This window comes from Natator depressus, chromosome 23, assembly GCF_965152275.1.
Source record: "Natator depressus isolate rNatDep1 chromosome 23, rNatDep2.hap1, whole genome shotgun sequence".
NCBI lineage: Eukaryota > Metazoa > Chordata > Testudines > Cheloniidae > Natator > Natator depressus.
Window position 1 is genome coordinate 22,628,307 of NC_134256.1, and position 20,251 is coordinate 22,648,557.

A 20,251-nucleotide genomic window follows, 5' to 3' on the forward strand; every position below is an offset into this window, starting at 1 on the left:
GGTGACCACGGGCCTCCACCTCCCCTCTCCCTGCTGGTGACACCAGTGAACACCTGAGGGATACTGAACTAAGGGGGAGGGGTCCCAGGCTGGATGGAGCCCCAACCTGCGACGGGGAGACAAAAGCTCCTGCTTTTCACACTCACCGGAAGCGGGGCGTGGGGGTGTAGGGCGGGGGCTGCCAGGAGAGCCCCTTGGTCAGCAGCTTGGTGAGGGCCGAGGCAGTGGAGCGGGCAGCCGGCGTGGGGGCAGTGGTGGTGCTGGCAGCGTGGTGGCTCCGTCTCTGGCGCACCGGGGAGCCCACACACAGCTTCACCAGCAGCCCAAACAGCTCAGCCAGAGCGCGGCCCAGCCGGGACGAGGCTGGGGAGAGCATGGGGTGGAGGTGAGCGGCAGCCAACACTGGGCATTACCCAAGGCCCAGAGCCCCCCGGCATGTAGGATTTGCCGTCCCGCCCCCCAGAGCTGGGGAGAGAACCCAGATGTCCGAGCTCCCAGCCCCCACCCCCCCACCCAGCTCTAAATCACCAGCCCCCACTCCCCTCCCAGAGCTGGAAAGAGAACCCAGGGATCCTGGCTCCCAGCCCCCCCGCTCTAACCCCCAGGCCCGTCCCCTCCCCGAGCCAAGCAGAGAACCCCGGCAGCGTCCAAGGCCCGTTCGCATCGCTTACCCGACAGGAGGGGTTTGATCTGCTTGATCCTGGCCGCCATGGCCGGTGTGATCTTGGCTTTGCCCTTGGTGTCGGCGGTGCTGGGCTCGTCCGTCTCCATGGGGGCCAGCGCGTCTCCGTCCAGGCCGATCCCCTCCAGCAGGCCCTGGGCCGAGGGCTCCACGCTCCCTCCCGCAACTGCCTCCGCTTCACCTTCTGGGGGGTGGGGGGAGATGAGTGCTGGGCAGGGCTTGAGCCCTGGACTAGCCAGGAGCCCCCCAGACACTGACCCAGTCCCCAAAAGAGCTGTTCACGCCAGGATCCACTGGACCCCACTGCCCTCCCAGAGGGAAGGGAGACGCCAGGAACCTGCATGGGGAGAAGCTGAAGCGAGCCCCACTACAGCGCCCTGTCCTCGAGTCCATACCTGCTTTCTTGGCTCCCTGGGGGGCGTTGGGTGCCGCCTTCTCCTCCTTGGGCACCAGCTTCTGCATATCGGCCTGGCCAAACTCACAGCCTGTCGGCAAGCTGGGAACAGGGATGAGGGGGCATCAGGCCCGTGGGGCCACCCGACCCGGTACCTCCTCCCCACCCCCCAATCAGACCTGTGGGCCCACCCGGCCCGGTACCTCCCCCGCGGCCATATCAGACCTGTGACCCCAGCCAAGACCCCATTTAACTCCCATCCCTTAGTGTCTAGCCCGATAGCTGCAGTTGCCCCTTTGCTCCTGACGCTTTGGGGCTGCCATGGGCCCGGAAGTAGTGTCTGGGTGCAGACAGGGGCTCTGGTGGCACACGGGGGCTCTATGCGGCCAAGCTGGAGCAGCGTGTGTGTGTGTGTGTGTGGAGGGGTGGCAGATGGGCTCCCCAGGCCCCCCCAGCCTTGGCTAGGCCCCCTGTACCTGTTGGGGGTGCAGAGGGACAGCAGCACGGTGCTCTCCCACACCAGGGAACAGTACAGCTGGCTCAGCTTGCTGAGAACGCTCAGGCCCAGGTGGGATCCCCACTGGTTCACCGAGATGGCCCGGATCTCGCTCTGGAAGAGACGGTGCCAGGGGCTGAGCAGAGCTCTAGCTGCAGACTCGGCCCCACCGCCTGGCTCAGGTGGCCCCACCGCCCCCAGCCGCCTGCCCGCCGGCTCACCTGGCCCACCCGGCAGGTGTGGACGAACATCATGATGTAGGCGTGGGCGGCTGTCAGCGCGTGGAGCAGCGGCGTGGCCTGTGCCGACAGGGTGGCGTCGGCTACGTTGCCCGCGCAGGCCAGCTCCCGCAGCAGCACCGAGCCGCCTGGCGCCTCAATGGGCCGGTGCAGGGGCTCCAGGGAAGAGAGGATCGAGTCGAGCTGCAGCAGCCCTTCCTGGAGAACCTTGGGCTCGTGGGAGAGCGTCTGGAACAGGGAGCAGGGTGAGTCTGGCTTGGCACACTGCCACCCCCCTGGGAGCTGGGCCCCTTCCTCTCCCAGTGCCTCCAGATCTGGGTTCCAGCCCCGACTCCAGGGACATGGCCAGCTCCGTGCTGGGGTGGGAGTCGCAAGGTGCCACGAGTCGCCCCCTGCTGCCAGCTGCCCTTTGCCTACCCTGAGGGCAAACGCTGATTCTGCTGAACCAGCTGCATCATGGGAGCCAGGGTGCCCACAGCACCCCTCGAAGTGGAGCGGGCTGTGGTCCCACTTGCATTCCTATCCACCCCCAGCAGGGTGCCGGCCTTCACGTGGAAATCCCCCTCAAGAGGTCGGCCTGGTTTCCATGGAGTTCCAGAGGACCACGTCCCTGCTGGAAAGGATCTGGGGTGCCAAGTACTAACAGAGCCCCAGGAAAGTGATTTCAGAAATGGGGGACAGACCGATTCCCACCTGCTTTGTCTCCCCCATCCCAGATCCAATAGCCCAGTGCCCGGCAGCCCCGGGCAGCTCCCCCGACTTACCAAGATGGATTTGCAGACGCCGGCCACAGCCTGGCAGGCAGCCGAGGTGGGGAAGTCGATGGGCAGGTTGGGCAGGCCCAGGATGGTGACCAGGGGCAGCAGCCCCTTCTGGCTGACAAACTCCTGACAGTGGTCGTCCGTGGTGTTGTTGCTGAGAATGGACTCCACGAACTTCATCTGGGGCAGGAAAGAGGAGGGTCAGCCTGGGGCACAGTCACCATGCCCCCCTCCCTCCATGATCTCCCCGCCCTGTCAGCCTGCTACACAGTCACCGCTCCCCAGATCTCCCCCCACCACAACCCGTTGTGCTCAGCCGAGAGAAGACTTAGAAGGGATGGGGACCGAAGGGTACTGGGAGATGGGGAAAGGTCTCTTGCACAGATGGACTTGGGGGGGATGGGCCCATGCGCGTGGGAAACTGTCTTGACTTTGTGCCCCCATCCCCTCCATGGCACGTGGCATAGATGCTGGCCCCATCACAAGACTCGCCATGTGGATGGGGGGCCCTACAGATTTGGGAGCCCGCCCCCGGGGCTATAACAGGCCAGTGGGCAAAGCGATGCCCAGGCTGGGCAGCTGGCCAGGGGCCCCACGTCCCCCCAACCCTGCCCAACTCACCACATTGAGAATATAGTCCATGAGGGGGATGGGGATTCGTTCCTCTGTCCCAACCACCCTGGAAGAGGAAGGAGAGCACCCGAGTTAGCGCCCCCCAGTTAGCATCCTGACCAGCCTGGCACTGAGGGGCAGCGGTGGGATCCGGAGCCCCCAGCATGGAGATTGCATGCCCGTGCAGCGTCTAGCTCCAACGCCCACCCATGAGTGGCTGGATCACTGCCATGCCTGGAAACGTGGCAGGACCAGATCTGCCCCTGCCCCTACCCCAGGCAGGACAGAAGCTTCCAAGTTACTCTAGGAGGGTGGGGGCAGGCCCCAGGGCTGGGATGGTCCTAGCCTCCTCCCTGGGGAAGCCACCTACCCCAATTGTGCCTCAGTTTCCCCCTCCTTCCCTCCACAATTATCAAGCTGGAGATAGCTTAGCTGTGCTCTGGTGGCAGAGCCTCTGCGGCCTAATTCACCATGTTTGGTTAGAGCAGGGGGCGGGGGCTGGGAGCCAGGACTCCTGGGTTCTCTCCCAGCTCTGGGAGGGGAGTAGGGTCTCTAGTGGATAGACCATGGGTGGGCTGGGAGCCAGGACTCCTGGGTTCTCTGCGAGTGGAGCTGTGAAGGCCAGTTAACCCTTTCCCAACACGAGCTCGGGAAAGACAGGGGACTGGCCCAGCTGCCAAAGGGCTCCCCCATGTCTAAGGGGATGAGGGCGAAGCCTGGCGCCCCCTAGCTGCGGGGGTGGCACTCACTGCTGGCTGGGCTCTGCCTCGCTCTGCTGGGTGGCACTGAAGCTCTGCATGGCCTGCACCTCCTCCTCCTCCTCGTCTTCGCTGGAGGCCTCCTCGGCCGCGTGGGTGGAGCGGGGCGGCGGGGCCGTGGCCGTGCCGTCGGCCTTCTGGATGGAGGGCTTCTGGCAGATGTACTTGGGGTCCCGGCCCAGGTTGCAGATCTCCTCCAGCAGCTGCGGCAAGGAGGAGATGGCGCAGTGAGCCGGGACCGACGGCAGAGTCCCGGGGCTGCCGGACAGAGCCCAGTGCCCGATGCCGGGGGGGATTAGGGCAGCGGAGGAGACCCATCATGCCAGGTGCTGCACAGACACCATAAGAGGCCCTGGCCCCAGGGGTTGACGACCCCAGCGTAAGGTTGGACAGACAGAAATGGGGAGGAGACCCGTCCCTTGGGATCCCAACTGTCTCTGGATTGGCCTGGCCGGCGTGTACAGAAGCGCTCAGACGGGGGGGGGGGGGGGGGGGGTAGGGGGGGTGGCGGCATTTGGGGGAAAAAGGAGCGGAGGGGCTTACGAAGATTTCAACTAACTAGGTGATACTAGTCAAATGGCTCCTCATGGTGGCCCGAGCCCGGGGTGGGGCCAGAAGGGACTGGTGGGGGGTGTGTGTCAGAGCCATGTACTATGGACTCATGACAACCAGCGCTGCAGGACGGCACTGCCGTGCCCCACTCCCGCGCCCCACTCCTCCCCTGCACCGCACAGAGTGTGGCCCCCAGCCGCCCGTCCCCTCCAACGCCGCAGGCCGGACGAGTCGAGGGCCAATGGGACACGGGTGGGGGCAGATCCAGCCTCCCTCCCCCTCCCCCACTGCCGGAGGGCCCAGGCCCCTTCCCTACCTTGATGATGGCGGTGGTGGCATCCGTCTTCAGCGTGGGCTGGTGCCTCATGAGCTCATCCACGGCGCTGCCCAGGTTAGAAGCAGTGTCCCCTGCAGGGTAGAGCAGGCTCAGCAGGCAACAGGAGAGCCCCAGAGCTGCCAGCCTCCCATGCAGGCCAGGGCGCCCCCTTGTGGCAGGGCAGCTTGTCAGGTCTGGCCACAGCTGTGGGGGAGGTAAGCCAGGACTCCTGGGTTCTTTCCCTGGCTCTGGGAGGGGACTGTGGCTTAGTGGTTATGGCAGGGAGTCCTGGGTTCTCTAGCTGTGTGATCTTGGGGAAGTCCCTTCCCCCAGGAAAGCATCCGATGCCCATTGCCAGGAGGGTGCCAAGCTTAGAAGCCTGGGCATGGCAGGTGAGCGCGCTCCCCCCCGGTACTCACCCAGCGGGTCGGAGCTGCGCCGGCGCCGCATGGCGGGCAAGTAATCCGGGGACAGCAGCACCTTGAAGAGCCGCTCGAAGGGCTGGCACTGCACGAAGGACTGGAGGCCGCGGGCGTTCAGACACAGGGCGCTGAACACGTTGGGGAGGGAGCCCAGGACTTCCCGCGTGGCCGGGACCTGCCCGAGGGGGGAGAGAGCAGAGTCAGCCATGGGGGCGGGGTGCTGGAACTCAGCTGCCCGCCCCCACATCCTCCCAAGAGACAGGGGGACTGGCCGGGGAATCAGACAGCCACCCCACAGCAGGGACTCCGCCAGCCTCCAGTGACTAGCTCACAGCACGCCAGGCAGGTGGGTCAGTCCCCAGCCAGGGGAGGGGGCAGCCCCCTGGGGCCTGTGCAGCTGGGAACAAAAAGAGCTTCAATCCCAGCAAGGACCCACAGCCCTCCCCAGCCAGCCAGGCGAGGGCGTGGGGCAGCCCGGACTCACGTCTTTGATGAGGAGGGCGTGCAGCATGACGTCCGTTAGCCCGTTGTCCTGCAGCGAGGAGAGCAGCGAGGGCTCCTGGAACACGAAGACCGTCACCACCTCGGTGGCTGCGGGGCGAAGGAGAGAGCACAGTGGGTGAGCGATGGCTGTCCCACTCCTCTCGGAAAGATGCCCCCAGCTGGGGCCCTCCCGGACAGGAAGGAGCTGGGCCAGGGATCAGCTATTGTGGCCAGCCACCCGTTTGGGAAAGAGCCCACGGAAACCACTCTCGCCCACTTTCATGCTTCAGGGCTTCAGCCAGGGGCCTGCAGGGGGTCAGGAAGGAATTTCCCTCCCCTCCCCTCATGCCCAATGGGGCTATTTATTCCCCCCCCCCGCCACACATCTTCCTCTGAAGCATCAGGGAGGGTGGAGACAGGCCATCTGACAGCCTGGGTTGCTCCTGAGAATCCTCTTTTAGGGGCCTGGCTCAGCTGTGGGGTGCGGAGATCAGATGGACAGGGAAGCTAGACATTCCTGAGCTTCACCCAGCTCTTCCCCTGTGCCAGGCGCTGTACGTAAGGGCACCCTGGTCTCTGTTCAACTCTGCACACTACCCTAACTCACACAAGCAGCAGGCCGCCCTCCCTGTCCCACTACAGCCGGGCAAGGGCTTGCCACGCTCTAGGACAGTCCATCTGGAGGCGGCATCATGAGGTTGTGCTGGGGATACTGGCTAACCCCGCTCTAGTTCTCAGCAGCCACAGATCTCACTTCAGCAGGGTCGCTCCCCCATTTCAACCGACGGGGAACCTGACCCCTTGGGGCCTGCCCAAAGCAGCCAGCGGGCCAGTTACCCGTCGTTGCCCAGGTCCGGCGCCCACACTTCAAAGAGAGCGCCAAGACCGACCCCAGGTCTGGGAAACCTGCCCTAGAGTTGTGTCGATTTCCTTGAACCAGAGCTGCTGGCTGGAAGGGGAAGTTGGACACTAATGAGAAATCCCACGCCAATTGAACGGGGATCGGAATCTACCGTCCTGCAGAGCCGGCCCATAAATACTTTTGATCCCCGTCTCTGCCTGTGTGTGGGGATGAAGTCACCCCGCAGCCTGCTTCGTTAACTCCCCATGTTGCTTGCTCAGGCAGGTTTTCCAACGCTTGAATCCTTCTCACGGCTCATCTCTGACCCATCCCTATTTATCCACATCCTCTAATAGTGGGCACCGGAACTGGAATCCCAGCCGCGGCCGCACCAGGAGTTCAAATAACCTCTGGGCTCCTCCGAGAACGCCCCGCCATTCCCCCCTCCCGGATCACGCCAGCCCGCTAGACCAGCCTCTGCTCCACGGACAGCGCGGCGGATTTGCAGACGCAGGGTGGGCTGCTGTACTGAAAAGCAGCTCTCCAGCGGGACGGAGCAGTTGCGGGATGAGAATCAGGACCAGAATCAACCCCCCGTCTCCCCTGAAGGGGCCTCGGGAGGATATCGCTCTGGAGGAGGGGGCACTGCAGGTTCCCCCTGGCCCTGTCCCGTTACTTACCGAGCAGGAAGAGAGATGGGCCGTAGTACTCCGCGTTGCTGATGACATGCTTCAGAGAGGTAGGCAAGGAGCCATCCATCACTGTGAGGGGAGAGGGACCGTGAGACACAGCGGGGGGGGGGGGGTGTTACTCCCCTTCATATGGGGAGAAAGGAAGGGGGCTGGGAGCCAGGACTCCTGGGTTCTCTCCCTGGGGGAGGGAGCAAAGGAGGAGAGAGGCAGCTCAGATCCTGCTCCCCCCGCAAGCCCACCTGCTGCAGCCCATCCCTCGCCCGCCACCGGCGCCCCCTCACCGTGGCGAATGCCATCCGAGAAGGCAGGGTCCTGGATGGCCTTCTTGAGGAAGTTGAGCATGGATTTGAGGAGGGCGGCTCGCTGCGGGATACACTGCACGCCTGCAGACAGGGAGAAGGCAGGGAAGGAGAGGTCAGCACCCGGGCCACTGCTCACTGCCCCCCACCCGCCCGCCCGAGCCGGCGCACCCACCGCTGCGGGGGGTGACGACAGCACTGGTCGCGCCGCTGATGCTGCAGCTGGGGGCAATGGCGCTCGGCATCCTCGCTTCTGCCACCACCACCACTGCCGCTTCCGGCCGGGGCTCTGCCGAGGTGGAGGGGCCTGGGCTGCTCTCCATGGCCACGTCCGACACTGCAGGGGGACACAGAGCATTACACGCCGGGAACCACACGCACCGGGATTCCTTGGCACCGATTCCTTCCAGCACCACAGGGCTGCCACCTCTCTGGGGCTGAGACCTCTGGGAGTGGGGGCTACTCCCCCCAGCTCTGGGAGGGGAGTGGGGTCTGGTGGGTTAGAGCAGGAGGGGCTGGGAGCCAGGACACCTGGGTTCTCTCACCAGCTCTGGCAGGGTAATGGGGGCTGTGGGTTAGGGCAGGAGCAGGGCTGGAAGCAAAGACCTCTGGGAAGCTCTTTCACTCCCAAACCCCTTCATCTCCTGGGCAGGAGACCTGCAGCTCAGCCAAACCCAGGCCAGCATCCATCTCCACGAGGCTTCAGCCGCAGTTCTGAGCCCGGCTGCAGACAGGGCGGAACCGCTGGGTGATGGGTGGGATGGGGGACGCGAGAGGGGCCCAGAGGGCGCACGGCCCAGCACCCCACAGTGCTCTGAGACATTTCCAGTTACCTTCCATGTCCGTCTCCATCTCCTCCCCTTCCTGGAGAGGGGCGGTGGGTGGTCTCTGGATCTTTGGCTTTATGACGAAGGGGCACTCCCGGCGGCACAAGTCCACCTCGTGCTGGGGAGAGAGCAGGGCATTAGTGGGGGCCAGGTGGGGGGGAGCCGCGGCCAGCAGGGGGCCGGTTACCTCTAGCCGGTAGATGAAGATGGAGAGGCCGCTGTGGGACTGGAAGGCCGCCATGTCCAGGTTGGTAATGAGATCCACCACGCGGACTGCTCGGGTCACGAATGTGATCTGGTCCTGTTCGTCCCCCAGGAACTTGATCACCTGGTGTGGGGGAGCAGCGAGATCCCTGGTTACGGGGTGCGCCGAGGATCGGGGCCACACACTCACCCAGCGGGGCTTTGAAACCAGCCCTAGTTCAGCCCACTCAGTGTGAGGGTGAACGCCAGTGGGGACAGCCGAGACCACCACCCATCCCATCCGGCCTTGCAATCTGTGACCCTGGGAACGCATGGATCTGCCTGGGGGTGGTGGTGGGGATTCTCCAGCTCCTGGGGTCTTCAGTTCAGGCTCTGTGACAATCTCCAGAGAGGGCAGAAGTCCTCTACACCCCAACCCCCTGGCCACAGCCTTTCCAGTGAGCCAGCCAGTTCTCTGCCCTCGGGCCAGATGGGAGCTGGGGCCCACTGGAGGGGACAGGCCCCATGTCCTGTTCCCACTACCCCGAGCCAGCCTGATCAGAGCCGACGCCCTCTAGAGGACAAAGGCCCTCCTCCACACGTCACCTTCAGTAAGGCCTCCATCATGCCGCAGGAGACCAGCGCTTCCCCGCCGGCATCGTAGCTGGCCAGGTGGTAGAGGAAAGAGAAGAGGGCCGTGGCGAACTGATGAGGGTACGGCTCCATGGTCGGGTCTGCAAGGGACATCCTGGTCAGCCTTTCGCCTGCGTCTCCCCCGGCCCCACACCCTCCAGCCCCACACCCAGCCGCCCCCTGCTCACCGATCATAGCCTGGATACAGTTGCGCACCAGGACCGGCAGGAAGCCATGGTAGGAGGCGGTTCCCGTGCAGTCGATGATGCTGCTGAGTTTCGGGGTCCTCTCCAAGTGGACAATGGAGGTGAGGGTTCTCAAGGAGGCCGCCTTAATGTCCTGCGAGAGGTGACGAGAGGTGTGAGATGCCAAGCCGGGCCCTGGCTTCCCAGCACCCTCAGGGGGAAACTGAGGCAGCCCAGGGATCAGCCGCCAAGGCCGTAATGCATCAGTGGCTGGCTAGGTTTCCCTCCCACATGAGCGGAGCTGACAAGCACAGGTGCCCTGAGAATCCCGGTACCCCAACTCCATGGGGTGACCAGCCATCCCAACCCCCCACCTGGGACACTCACCATGAGCTGTTTGTCCGTTATCTGCAGCACGTCCACCAGCTCCTCTATCAGGCCGTTGTACAGGATGCTGCTGGCCGACTCCTGCAGGGCGTTGGAGTACACTGCGGGCACAGAGGGGCAGCGCATCAGGCCGGACCGCGTAGCTGGCAGGGGGCCCAAGCCAGAGGCAGCTGCCTCGGATCGAGCAGGGCCACTGGGCAGCAGCGCCAGGCTGCACAGGAACCAGCCGCCAGCGGGTACAGCTGGCGCCAGGCTCTGCCCTCCAGGCCTCGGGGGCGGAGCCAGCCGGGACCATCAGAGGCCCCCTTACCTAGGATGGAGATGGCATGCAGCCGGGCCTGGACAGCCTGCAGCCGCTTTCTGTGGTTGGAGAAGCCGTGCGCCAGGCGGATGTGTGTGAACAGCAGCATCTGGAGTGGGGCAGGGAACAGTGAGTATTGGGGGTGGGGGGTGGGGGGGGATTACAGTACAGCCTACAACTGCACCCCACCCTTCCCAGCACTGCACAGCCCCCCCCGCCCCACCCACAAGGCAAGAGGCTCCCCCCAAGTAACTTTTAATCAACAGATGGAGGGGAAACTGAGGCAGAGAGAGGAACGGGCTCTTCCCCACAGTCAAGTCAAGCTGTGGATAGAACCCAGGAGTCCTAGCTCCCAGGACCCCTCCTCTGACCACTCGCCCTCAGGGATAGAACCCAGGCGTCCTGGCTCCCAGGCCCCGGGCGATGCCCCAGCACTGACCTGCTTGTCCTTGGGGATGCTGTACATCTTGGTGAGGGATTCCATGATCTCGGAGGGGCTTTCTGAAATCTGCGGGAGGAGACCAGACGAGGCGCTCAGCACCAGGCAGCTTCAAACCCGCGTACAACACACGCTCCCCGCCCGCTCCGGGCCCCGGGCCTTACCTTGTCCAGCTGTTCTATGTGGATGTAATGCAGTGTGTTGCTGGTCGTCTGCAAAGAAAGGGGGCGGGGGCATTAAGGGACGGCTCTGCACAGGGCCTGCGGGTGGGAATGGGGAGGGGGAAGCTGTCCACTGCTGTGTCTCCCCACAGAAAAGCTAGGAGATGTAACCCAGGAGTCCTGACTTCCAACCTCCCCCACACCCACCCCTCCTGGCACCAGGGATAGAGCCCAGGAGTCCTGGCTCCCAGCCCCCTGCTCTAACCACTAGCCCCCACTCCCCACCCAGACCCAAGGATAGAGCCCAGGAGTCCTGGCTCCCAGCCCCCTGCTCTAACCAATAGACTCTACTCCCCTCCCAGAGCCGGGGAGAGAACCCAGGAGTCCTGGCTCCCAGTCCCACCTCGCTCTAGGGGGCATGACGGGCCACAAGCTGCTGAGGGTGGTGGGCGTCCTGGCGCCACGGGCACAGCTAAGGAAACCTGCCCTTCCCAGATGAGTGCTGACAGCTCAGGGGCACTAAGGACAGAGCTTGCAAGCCAGAGCCAAGCGGGGCTGGGCTGGGCCCCAGAACTGGCCTCATTCCAGGGCCTTTCAAGCTACGATCCCCCCGCTGCCCCACGCGGGGGTCTCCCCCTAGAGGATCAGCCCTCCCCGGCCGGACACTCACCCTTTTATCCACTTTGACCTCGGTGCCCAGATCTGCATAGAACTCAAAGTGCAGCGTGGTGGCACTGGGTGGGTATTTCTACATAGAGAGCACAGCACGGGGGGGGGGGGTCAGAGCACTGCAGGGGCCGGCCTGCCCCTTCCCAGACCAGGGAGAGCCCCACCCCCTGCCTAGCACCAGCAGCTACCCCCGGTATTGCGGTGATACTACCCCGCTCCTCTCGCCTCTCAGAGCTCCCCCTCAAGAGGGAAACTGAGGCAGGGAGCCCAGCAGGCTGAGCTGGGACTAGAAGCCAGGAGTCCGGAGCGCCAGCCTCGTGTTCGAGCCGCCCTGGCAAGGCGCTGTGAGCTGCTATTTCAGGGAGGGGAGATGGAGCAGCTACCATTACAAGGAATCCTGTCTTAGAGCCATGGAGAGAACCCAGGAGTCCAGGCCCGCAGCCCTCCTTCCCACTCACTAGACCCCACCCCCCTCCCTGTGCCAGGAATAGAACCCAGGAGTCCCGGCTCCCAGCCCCCACTGCTCTAACCCACTAGACTCCAGTCTCCTCCTTGTGCTGGGGACAGAACCCAGGCGTCCAGGAGAGAACAAGTGACGTCGGTCATACTCAATGGAGGGCAGCACTGGGGGTCCCCCAGGAACTCAGCCTATGAGGGGTCAGGGCACGGACAGCGCCAGGGGGCCGGCATGTGCCACGCTGGCCATAGCCCTGGGCCAGGCGCTCAGGGGTCTGGAAGCCGCAGCTCAGGGCCGGTTAGCCAAAGAGTAGGAAGCCGGGGTGGGAACTCACCACCATGAGTAAGTCTCTACAACACCCAGCCAGTCCAAAGCCGTTTTCCTTGCCGCCCCAGCTCTGCGGGAGAGGAGAGGGGGATTAGTGACATACAGAGCCCCCCAAGCCCGCCCCCCCCCACCCGCAGCGTGGGGGGCGCTCACCTCAGCCAGGTGCTGCAGCCGGGACAGCAGGGGCGCCCGCTTGTCGGAGCCCAGGCGTGTGATGTAGTTGGAGCGTTTGCTGAAGACGTAGAGCAGGTTCAGCACGGCCAGCACCACCTGCATGTCCGAGGAGGCCAGCAGCGTGGTCAGGTGCTGTGGGACAGCAGAGGGGTTAGACGCTGCATGGGTCGAGGGGGGTTCTCGGGGCTCAGAGCTGGGGGACCCCAGCCTGAGAGAGAACCCAGGAGTCCTGGCTCACAGTCCCCCCTCCCCCCGCTCTAACCACTAGCCCCAACTCCCCTTCCTGAGCCAGGGAGAGAACCCAGGAGTCCCGGCTCACAGCCCCCCCATTCTACCCACTAGCCCCACCTCGATGGAGCTGTAGAGATGCCGGGAGAAGCTGTACTCTATGAGCAGGGCGGTGAAGTTGAGTACAGCCAGCAGCAGGGCCTTGAGCTGCTCCCTCTCCGGCCGGTCGCACACCAGCATCCACAGCATGTTCTCCACCGTCTGCCCGGCGTCGGCCAGGATGCCGTCAAAGCGGTCGAGGAGATCCACCCAGTGGTACAGCTCGCACTGAACGGGGGGGGGGGGGGGAGGAGGAGAGACGGGGGTGAGGGAAGCAGCCAGCGAACCCAGGAGCCCTGGCTCTCCCCTGCCCCGACATCTCTTCCCCGCCCCAGCCCCATACCAAGATGGGAGGCTCTTACCATACACTAGAACTTAGACCGGCCACCAGGTAGCCTCTCCTGAGCCATGGACTTGGCTGGCGGCCACCACTCTGCTGGCCTAGATCACAGCTGGCGCCCCTAGAGGGGAAGGCCCCATGCCCCATTCCCCCACCCCCCGAGCCAGCCAGCCCCCAGAGCTGGCGCCCCCTAGCGGGGACATGGTACCTTCTCCCCTCCTCAGTCCTCACAGATCCCTGGCAGGGGACCCCTGGAAGCAGCGGGCCACCGCTGACAGCGAGCGAGCGATTCCTGCCAAACCCCCGGCAACACCTGGGGCTGGCCAAGGGGCCAAGGTCCCAGCTGGACGGGCGCCAAGCCGGAAGCAGTACCAGCCGAACGGCAGGCGGCCTGGGGCTGGGAGACCCACCTTCCCGATGTTCCATGTCTTGATCTGTTGCAGTTCCAGCAGCAGCTGCTCATCGTTGCAGACTTTGAGCTTGTCAATCAAGGCCCTGCAGTCGGCAGGCTGGGGAGAGACAGGTCAGGGGGACCAGGCTGCTTCGGGCCTGGGGCAATGGTCTGGCTGGACCCCCTCGCCCCAGGATTCCTCCAGCGTCCCGACAGCCCCAGGGCTGATTTCACACACACTGGGAGAACCCAGCGGCTCTGTGGGGCATCAGAGATGAACCCACAGGACTGAAGCCCAGACCTCTGGCATCAAGGGAGAGCACCCCCCCTTCACATAGCAGGGCCCCCAGAACGCACCCTACAGGGAGCGACAGTTTTCACACTGGCTGGGTCTAGTGGTTAGTATGGGAGAGCTGGGAGTCAGGACTCCTGGGTTCTATCCTCGGCTCTGGGAGGGGAGTGGGGCCTAGTGGTTAGAGCAGGAGGCTGGGAGTCAGGACTCCTGGGTTCTATCCTTGGGTCTGGGAGGGGAGTGGGGCCTAGTGGTTAGAGCAGGAGGCTGGGAGCCAGGACTCCTGGGTTCTCTCCCCAGCTCTGGATTCAGTTTGATCCCAGTAAAAATGGCAGCCCAAGCACGGCCTGGCAATTCCTAGGCCAGAGAATGTACATTCCATTGCGAAGGCAAGATCCCGCCTGCAGCAGTAACATCTCTGTCAGCGTGATGGCCCATTTGGCCAGTAGCCCAGCACTCTGCTCCTTAGCCAGCCCCAACCCCTGTGTTTAATGGAGCATTTCCCCAGGAGCCTTCCAGCCCCCCAGTCATGCCTGGAAGGCCAGGGGTTCCAACCCACAGCGATACTCACAGCCTCAGTGGGGGTTTTCTTCAGTTTCGTTCGGTCCACTTTCATTTTTTATTCTTTTCCACTTTCTGATCCTGGAAGGGAAGAGTGGAGAACCGACGGTGAACACAGAGGGGGCCAGGTATGGAGCCTTGCTGCCGGCTGAGGGGTTTGTTCTATTTGGGCTGCTGTAAGGTCTGGGAACCCTAGTCCCAGCCTAAGGCCGCACCATGCCAGGCCTGGACAGACAGCTCACCAAGGCGGGTCCTTCCCCCACCAGGGACAATCTAGAGAGACAAGGCAAGGGGACAGGCCACGGGTCTCACCCAAGGTCACAGGTTAGTGGCAGAGCTGGGGACAGAACCCAGGAGTCCTGGCTCCTAGTCTCTCCCCCCCCACCCCTAACTGCTACCCCCCACCCTCAGCCAATCAAAATTGAGGACCCCATGTGGCCACGCCGCAGTTACCCCGACTTGAGACCAGGGTGCCAGCCTCCAGACCAGGGTCCCCCTAATCACAGACTCCAGCTGACCCACCCGCTTCCCAGATCAGGGGGGTGTCCCACTGCACCAGGTTCCACTCAGTTCCCCCCTCCCCAAACAAACTCATCCCCCTCCATTGTGCCAGCCCAGCTCCAGCCCCCTTCCCACCATGCCCAGTGCGGCCCATCCCACTGGAGAGGGGAAGGGTGACCCTCAAGAGTTACACCGGGCAGGGCAGGGTGACAGTGCCACGTATGGGTAGAGCCAAGGCGGACTCTGTCCCCAGCCAGCCCACATATCTGTCCAATAGCCTGGAGTTATGGGAATGCCCCCTCCCCTCCAACCCATTCACTGTTTTCACCCCTCCCCCAAACCCAGGCAGGGTCCCCACTCCGGCAGCAGCAGACCTGAGCCCCCGGGGGTTTGAGCGCCTCAGAAAGGAATCTGCTTCTGACCCTCGATTCAGGCTCCAGTCCCGACCTTGACTCAGCTAGCCCGGAAGACACGCTTGGGGTGAACCCGACGGTCCCCCGCCAGCCGGCAATTCTTGAGATCTGGGTCTGACCCCCGGGCATCCAAACGGCTTTGTTGCTCTGGGCTGCAGTTGACCAGCTGTCCAAGGAGCACAATTTTCGGGACAGGCACTGGCTATGCAGCACGGGGAGGGAGGGGCCCCAATCTCAGCTGAGCCCCCTTGATTGGGGGAACAGGAGGAAACACCTGGGCCCTGTTTGCATCACAAGGGCCGAGCAAGCCAGCAGCATGGCTGGATTGGAACCCACCCCAGGGAAAACAACAGCAAAACAAAAAAACCCGTCACCCCAAGCACAATCTGCCTTCAGAGTCAGAGCGAGACAGACAGCTTCCCGGCCCGCAGATCAGCCCAGAGGGGAGGGATCGGGGCCTGAGCAAGGCACCAAATCAGAAAAGGGGACCCAAACAGCCACAGCGTCTAGTTTCAGGAGCGGCTTCACCGTCTTCCCTAGCAGCCACGGGCCCGCAATGCTTTATTCGGCACCAATGCCACCACTGCTGGATTGCGGTGTCCAGTTCAATCAGAGAAGGGTTGGAGAAAAGCCACAATTAAAAGGATTAGCAAACCGGCTTTCAAGCGACAGACTCCAGGAGCTCCAGCTCTTCAGCTCCCCAATGAGAAGGTGTCTAGCCATGGGGAACCAACATTTGAGAACAGGAACGGGCTCTTGGATCCTGCAGAGAAAGATCTAACAGGCGTGGCCACGCAGGTCAGACCAGCCGAGCCTGGCCTCACAGTACCAACTGGGAACAGCACAGACCACGGTGTGAGCTGGACAACAGCGTGGGAGGGAGACCTTGGGCCTCATGCCAGAGCCTGAGCCAGAACTAGCCACTTCTCCTTCGGGCACATGACTGGCCGCTGACCCCTGCCCTTGCAATCTGCTTTTTAGGGTCAGGCTTCCCTGCAAACAAAGCCGGGGCCAGTCAGGCCGGAACTACAGCTCCCAGAAGGCAGTGGGCTTGCCTCGGCCTTGGCTGATGACATCACAGCTCCAGCTCTGGAACAATGAATGTGCAAAAAAACCCCGCAGGAGTAGGAGTGGGAGCGGTTTGAAGAAACAGGGTTGGGGTTGGGGGGGGTGGCGGGAGGAAGGCCATGCTCAGGGCCGCTGGAGCAGACTCGGGTCCCAAAATCCAGTGTGCACGCTCCAATCCGCAGCACGTGCGCAGCAGGGGAACCTGAGCTGTAAGAACTGCAGCGCGTCCTTCCGTGTTTTGACGGTTCCCTGCCTTTCCCGGCTCTGGCAAAGGAGCCGACTGGGTCGTTCAGAGCCTACAGACTAGGAGCAGCCCTGCCTGCTTCTTCTCAGTCTTTCACCACAGGATGAAGGGCCCGCGGGGGATCTCATCTGGCCCCCTGTATCGCACAGGGGAGGGAACTGCCCCCAACAGGTCCCAGAGCAGATCTTTTGGGGGAGGGAGCCTGATTTACAGATGGAGAATCAGTCGCTCCCTTGGTTGCTCACTCTTGGGTCAGGCTGGGAAGGTGGAGCTGAAAACTAGGACTCCTAGGTTCTACTTCCAGCTCGGAGGCGAGAGGAGTGGAATGGGGAGCGAGGACTCCTGGGTTCTGTTCCCACCTTGGCAGCAAGCAATTTCCTGCACCAAGCCAGGTGAAGCATTCGGGTCCCTGGGCAGAGGCTCCCCATGTAGATTGTGAGCTTAGGCTAGGGCCACGCTATGCAATCACTTGGGCCCCTGGGCACCATAGCTCGACCGGCCCGTGCACCGGTCGGCGTACACAGCACTAGGTCGGCGGGCAACGAACCAACCTGCCTGCGTTACAACTGCCTCATCTCTCGCTTCACATGCCTGTCGCCAGCTCTTTTGGGGCCAGGCAACGGACGAAACCACCCCCCTCTGATCAGGGGATGGGGCTGCGGTCCAGAAAGCCCACGCCGAGTGCTTTCAGACACTAGACGAAGCTGGTGGCCAGGAGAGGGCCAGGAAGCAGCAGGTGCACGAAATTTCTCCTAGATTGCTAGGACCGCTTGTCAGAAGCGCCAAAGACCCCTGACCCCAAGCCCAGAAGAAAAATGATCTAAGCAAAGGAACACAGCTTGCCAGGGAAGAGAACAGCAGAGACTCACAGGCTCTTGGACGGAGCAGAGAAAGGCAGACCCAGGCTCAGCGACTGTAGGGCACATGCCAAGCACCAGTTTCTAACAGTCAAGGGGGAATTAGCCACTGACACAGACTCCTGAGGGAAGCGACCGACGTTCCCATCGCTTGGCATGCCGAGATCAAGACCACACACCTTGCTTGAAGACAGCCAAGTTTAGGACTCTGTGGGAAACTGACTTGCGTTGTATTATTTAGATCTAGTCTGACCTTCAAGATCCTTTTAACCTTCCGCCCACCCTCCTGGAGCCGAGCCACGGCCCGGCTAGCCTTAGACCAAGGCTTGGTCTCAGTCAGTGGCCAGTGGACACTGTAAGAAGCCCTGAAGTTACAGTTTAAGTTTCCCTTCCAGATAACCAGAGTTTGGCTCAAGCCAAAGGAGGAGAATTTAGATCCCTTCCCAGAGTTTCTTTACCTTGTACAGTATCTCTGTATGTTCATGTGACCGGTACACGTGTCCATGCCTGCTAAGCTCTCGGCCAGGAGTTCCATCAGCTAACTGGGTGCTGCGCACTTAAAGGAAGTTTTCTTTGATCAGTTTGGAGTTAGAGACCATTGGGAACCAGGAGTCTTGGCTCCCAGCCCCCTGGCTCTCACTCGCTACAGAACCCAGGAGTCCTGGTTTTGCAGCACTGCAAACATGACTGAATAAATTGGACGACTCATTCAAAAATGAGAGCAACCCGACAGATTGGAGGAGCACAGAAAGTGCCGCTTTTCTTAAAAGCGAGTCAGCGAAGAGATCGGCTCTAGTTTAAGCAGGAATGAATTCAGACAAGCCCTATGGCTGGGGTAAACAGGAGGCCAGACGTCTATTTGGAGTATGATTTCACAAGCCGCCAGGACAAGTGTTTGAAAGGCAGGTCTTGGGGGAGCAGCAGCCAAGGCCACATGTCACAGCGGGGCTGGGCCAGGGGGGAGGTTTGTTAGCCCACATGCCGGTTGGACACAAAGGAGCCCACCTTCCTGGAAGCTGTGGAAATGTACTGGTCGAGACGTTCTTCACCGAGGCCAATCTCAGAGCTCTGACCTTCTGGAGCACAGCCAGCACTCCTTCCCACCCAAAGGAAGTCGTTAATTATAGCCTGACACAGCACAGGACTGGGAACCAGGTCCTCACAGATCACGCGGTCTTGTGCCTCAATTTACCCTTTCTAAAATAACCACATGCTCTATAAACATGAGCTCCAACAGCCTGCAATGCACAGGAGGTCGGACCAGACCGAACTGAGGTCCCTTTTGGGTCCAAAACTCTTTCACACCCCTTTGGGGGGTGGTTAGATTAAGTTCCTCCAGCCAGGACCTGCTCAGCTCCCTGCACAGCTGACTACTCTAGACGCCATGGTCAGGCCAAACTGAACGATCACAGAGGAGCCTTCCGGCCACATAAGCTAGGAATCCAGAACTGGAACAATGGGATCTTCCCCCTGATTTTATAGAAGGGAAGCTCAAGGCATAGACAGACCAACCAAACCCAGGAGTCCTGGCTCCCGGTTCCAGACGCCTGCCAGAGGAACTTCTGACTCCTGCATCGCTGGTCAGGTCGCTAGTGGTGACCGTCCTGGCTCGTGGAGTCTGCCCCACGGCAGATTGAGTTCTAATGACCAGTGTGCTCTCCTGCTCCGAATTGGGCACCAGCCAGCCCTGGGGCCGGACAGAAGGATCCTACCCTATAGAGCACAGGACCCAGGACGGGGAGGCAGCCTGAGGGTAGAAACCCAAGGAGACGCTGAGCCAATCCTGGCCTGATTAGGTTCTAGCCCAGGCAGCCCACGTGACAGTGGATTTTGCTTCCCCAAAGGGCAGGTGGTGCCATGCGCTGGGACTTTTGTGCCAGAATAAGAGCTGTGGTTTGATTCCCAGGTCGGGGGTGGGGGACAGTTGGATGAATGTCACTGGTAAGAAAAGCTGACTTGGGGGGAGGGTGTATCTCGGGCCCAATCCACTCAAACAGCCCCAAATGTGGGCCACTCAGCCTATCCTTCGCCCACACGAGGGGCACTGAATTTCAAGGCAATCTGAGTAACCGTGCGGATTTGTCACTTGTTTTAACACCCGCCCCTTTGATCCTGGCACAGACTCCGGCGCAGGCCAGTGGCTGGGGCCAGCTTTTCACATTGCTTTTCTGTCTCTTTCCCCTCCCACCTTTCACCGGTCTAGACTGTGAACTCCTTAGGGCAGAGACTGTCCGACTAGGTGTCTGTCCAGCACCCCATAAAGCCGGGGTTTTCACAGGCCCCACAGCCAAGCCCCGGGGGCTGCCATCATCTCAGTCAGCCTGACTGGGCACCGTTGCTCTGCAGCATTTCAATTAACAGGGACACAGAGACAGGCTTCCCTTGAAAGCTCCTGTCCCTCTTCTGATGGCGACTGACTTGGGCTCCGAGCCTGGGCTACAGATCACTGCTAAGTTTGGCCACCTTTCCCAGCACCGCGCCCATGTTCCGGCTAGGCCCTTGGGAGAGGAGCTTCCGCAAGCATTCGCTGGAGTCAACGCAGCCTTCAGAGCAGAAACGCCGCGCCTAACCCCCCGGCCGGCTCAAAAAAGCCGACAAAGCACTTCCTGCTGGGTGACCCAGTTTGCTAGAGAGACCAGCCTTCGATGGGAACCAAAGCCCGGTCGTGGGGCGGGGCCCGTCCGTACACACCCTGCTTGGCGAGGCCTGTGATCCTACCCCACCAGACATCTCAGGAGGGCTGCAGGCCAGTGGGCCCCCACCGCTCCAGGTTGGCTGCCTTAACTTGGCAAAACAACTGGAACCTGGATGCTGGCTGCTCCCAGAGCCTGCTGCTCCTCTTTGCTCCAGCCGCAGGCCCTGGGGCTGTGGGGCAGATTGCGTTAGCTCGCTCCTCTCCTTGCACTGGCTGGTTTTAAAAGCCACCTGGCCACACTTCCGCACAGCTCCCAGCTGAGCTAGGGCTGC

General features: G+C 62.3%; 1 protein-coding gene across 1 annotated transcript in view; it reads right to left on the reverse strand.

Annotated features, from left to right (window-relative positions):
* Nucleotides 1-20,251, reverse strand: part of HUWE1 (HECT, UBA and WWE domain containing E3 ubiquitin protein ligase 1) — a 58,655-nt gene that overhangs the window by 25,298 nt on the left and 13,106 nt on the right. Inside the window, exons 3-30 of the mRNA XM_074937459.1 lie at nucleotides 14,212-14,282; nucleotides 13,368-13,466; nucleotides 12,639-12,845; nucleotides 12,270-12,422; nucleotides 12,124-12,186; nucleotides 11,334-11,411; nucleotides 10,667-10,714; nucleotides 10,503-10,571; nucleotides 10,073-10,172; nucleotides 9,763-9,863; nucleotides 9,379-9,529; nucleotides 9,164-9,291; nucleotides 8,562-8,702; nucleotides 8,381-8,492; nucleotides 7,723-7,884; nucleotides 7,530-7,631; nucleotides 7,237-7,317; nucleotides 5,717-5,823; nucleotides 5,230-5,407; nucleotides 4,811-4,902; nucleotides 3,934-4,145; nucleotides 3,194-3,251; nucleotides 2,576-2,752; nucleotides 1,794-2,039; nucleotides 1,553-1,686; nucleotides 1,078-1,178; nucleotides 672-866; nucleotides 147-363 (exon numbers count right to left, since the gene is read on the reverse strand). Of these exons, the coding sequence (XP_074793560.1) occupies nucleotides 147-363; nucleotides 672-866; nucleotides 1,078-1,178; nucleotides 1,553-1,686; nucleotides 1,794-2,039; nucleotides 2,576-2,752; nucleotides 3,194-3,251; nucleotides 3,934-4,145; nucleotides 4,811-4,902; nucleotides 5,230-5,407; nucleotides 5,717-5,823; nucleotides 7,237-7,317; nucleotides 7,530-7,631; nucleotides 7,723-7,884; nucleotides 8,381-8,492; nucleotides 8,562-8,702; nucleotides 9,164-9,291; nucleotides 9,379-9,529; nucleotides 9,763-9,863; nucleotides 10,073-10,172; nucleotides 10,503-10,571; nucleotides 10,667-10,714; nucleotides 11,334-11,411; nucleotides 12,124-12,186; nucleotides 12,270-12,422; nucleotides 12,639-12,845; nucleotides 13,368-13,466; nucleotides 14,212-14,256 (3,557 nt within the window). The 5' untranslated portion in view covers nucleotides 14,257-14,282. The remainder of the gene's footprint in view (nucleotides 1-146; nucleotides 364-671; nucleotides 867-1,077; nucleotides 1,179-1,552; nucleotides 1,687-1,793; nucleotides 2,040-2,575; nucleotides 2,753-3,193; nucleotides 3,252-3,933; nucleotides 4,146-4,810; nucleotides 4,903-5,229; nucleotides 5,408-5,716; nucleotides 5,824-7,236; nucleotides 7,318-7,529; nucleotides 7,632-7,722; nucleotides 7,885-8,380; nucleotides 8,493-8,561; nucleotides 8,703-9,163; nucleotides 9,292-9,378; nucleotides 9,530-9,762; nucleotides 9,864-10,072; nucleotides 10,173-10,502; nucleotides 10,572-10,666; nucleotides 10,715-11,333; nucleotides 11,412-12,123; nucleotides 12,187-12,269; nucleotides 12,423-12,638; nucleotides 12,846-13,367; nucleotides 13,467-14,211; nucleotides 14,283-20,251) is intronic.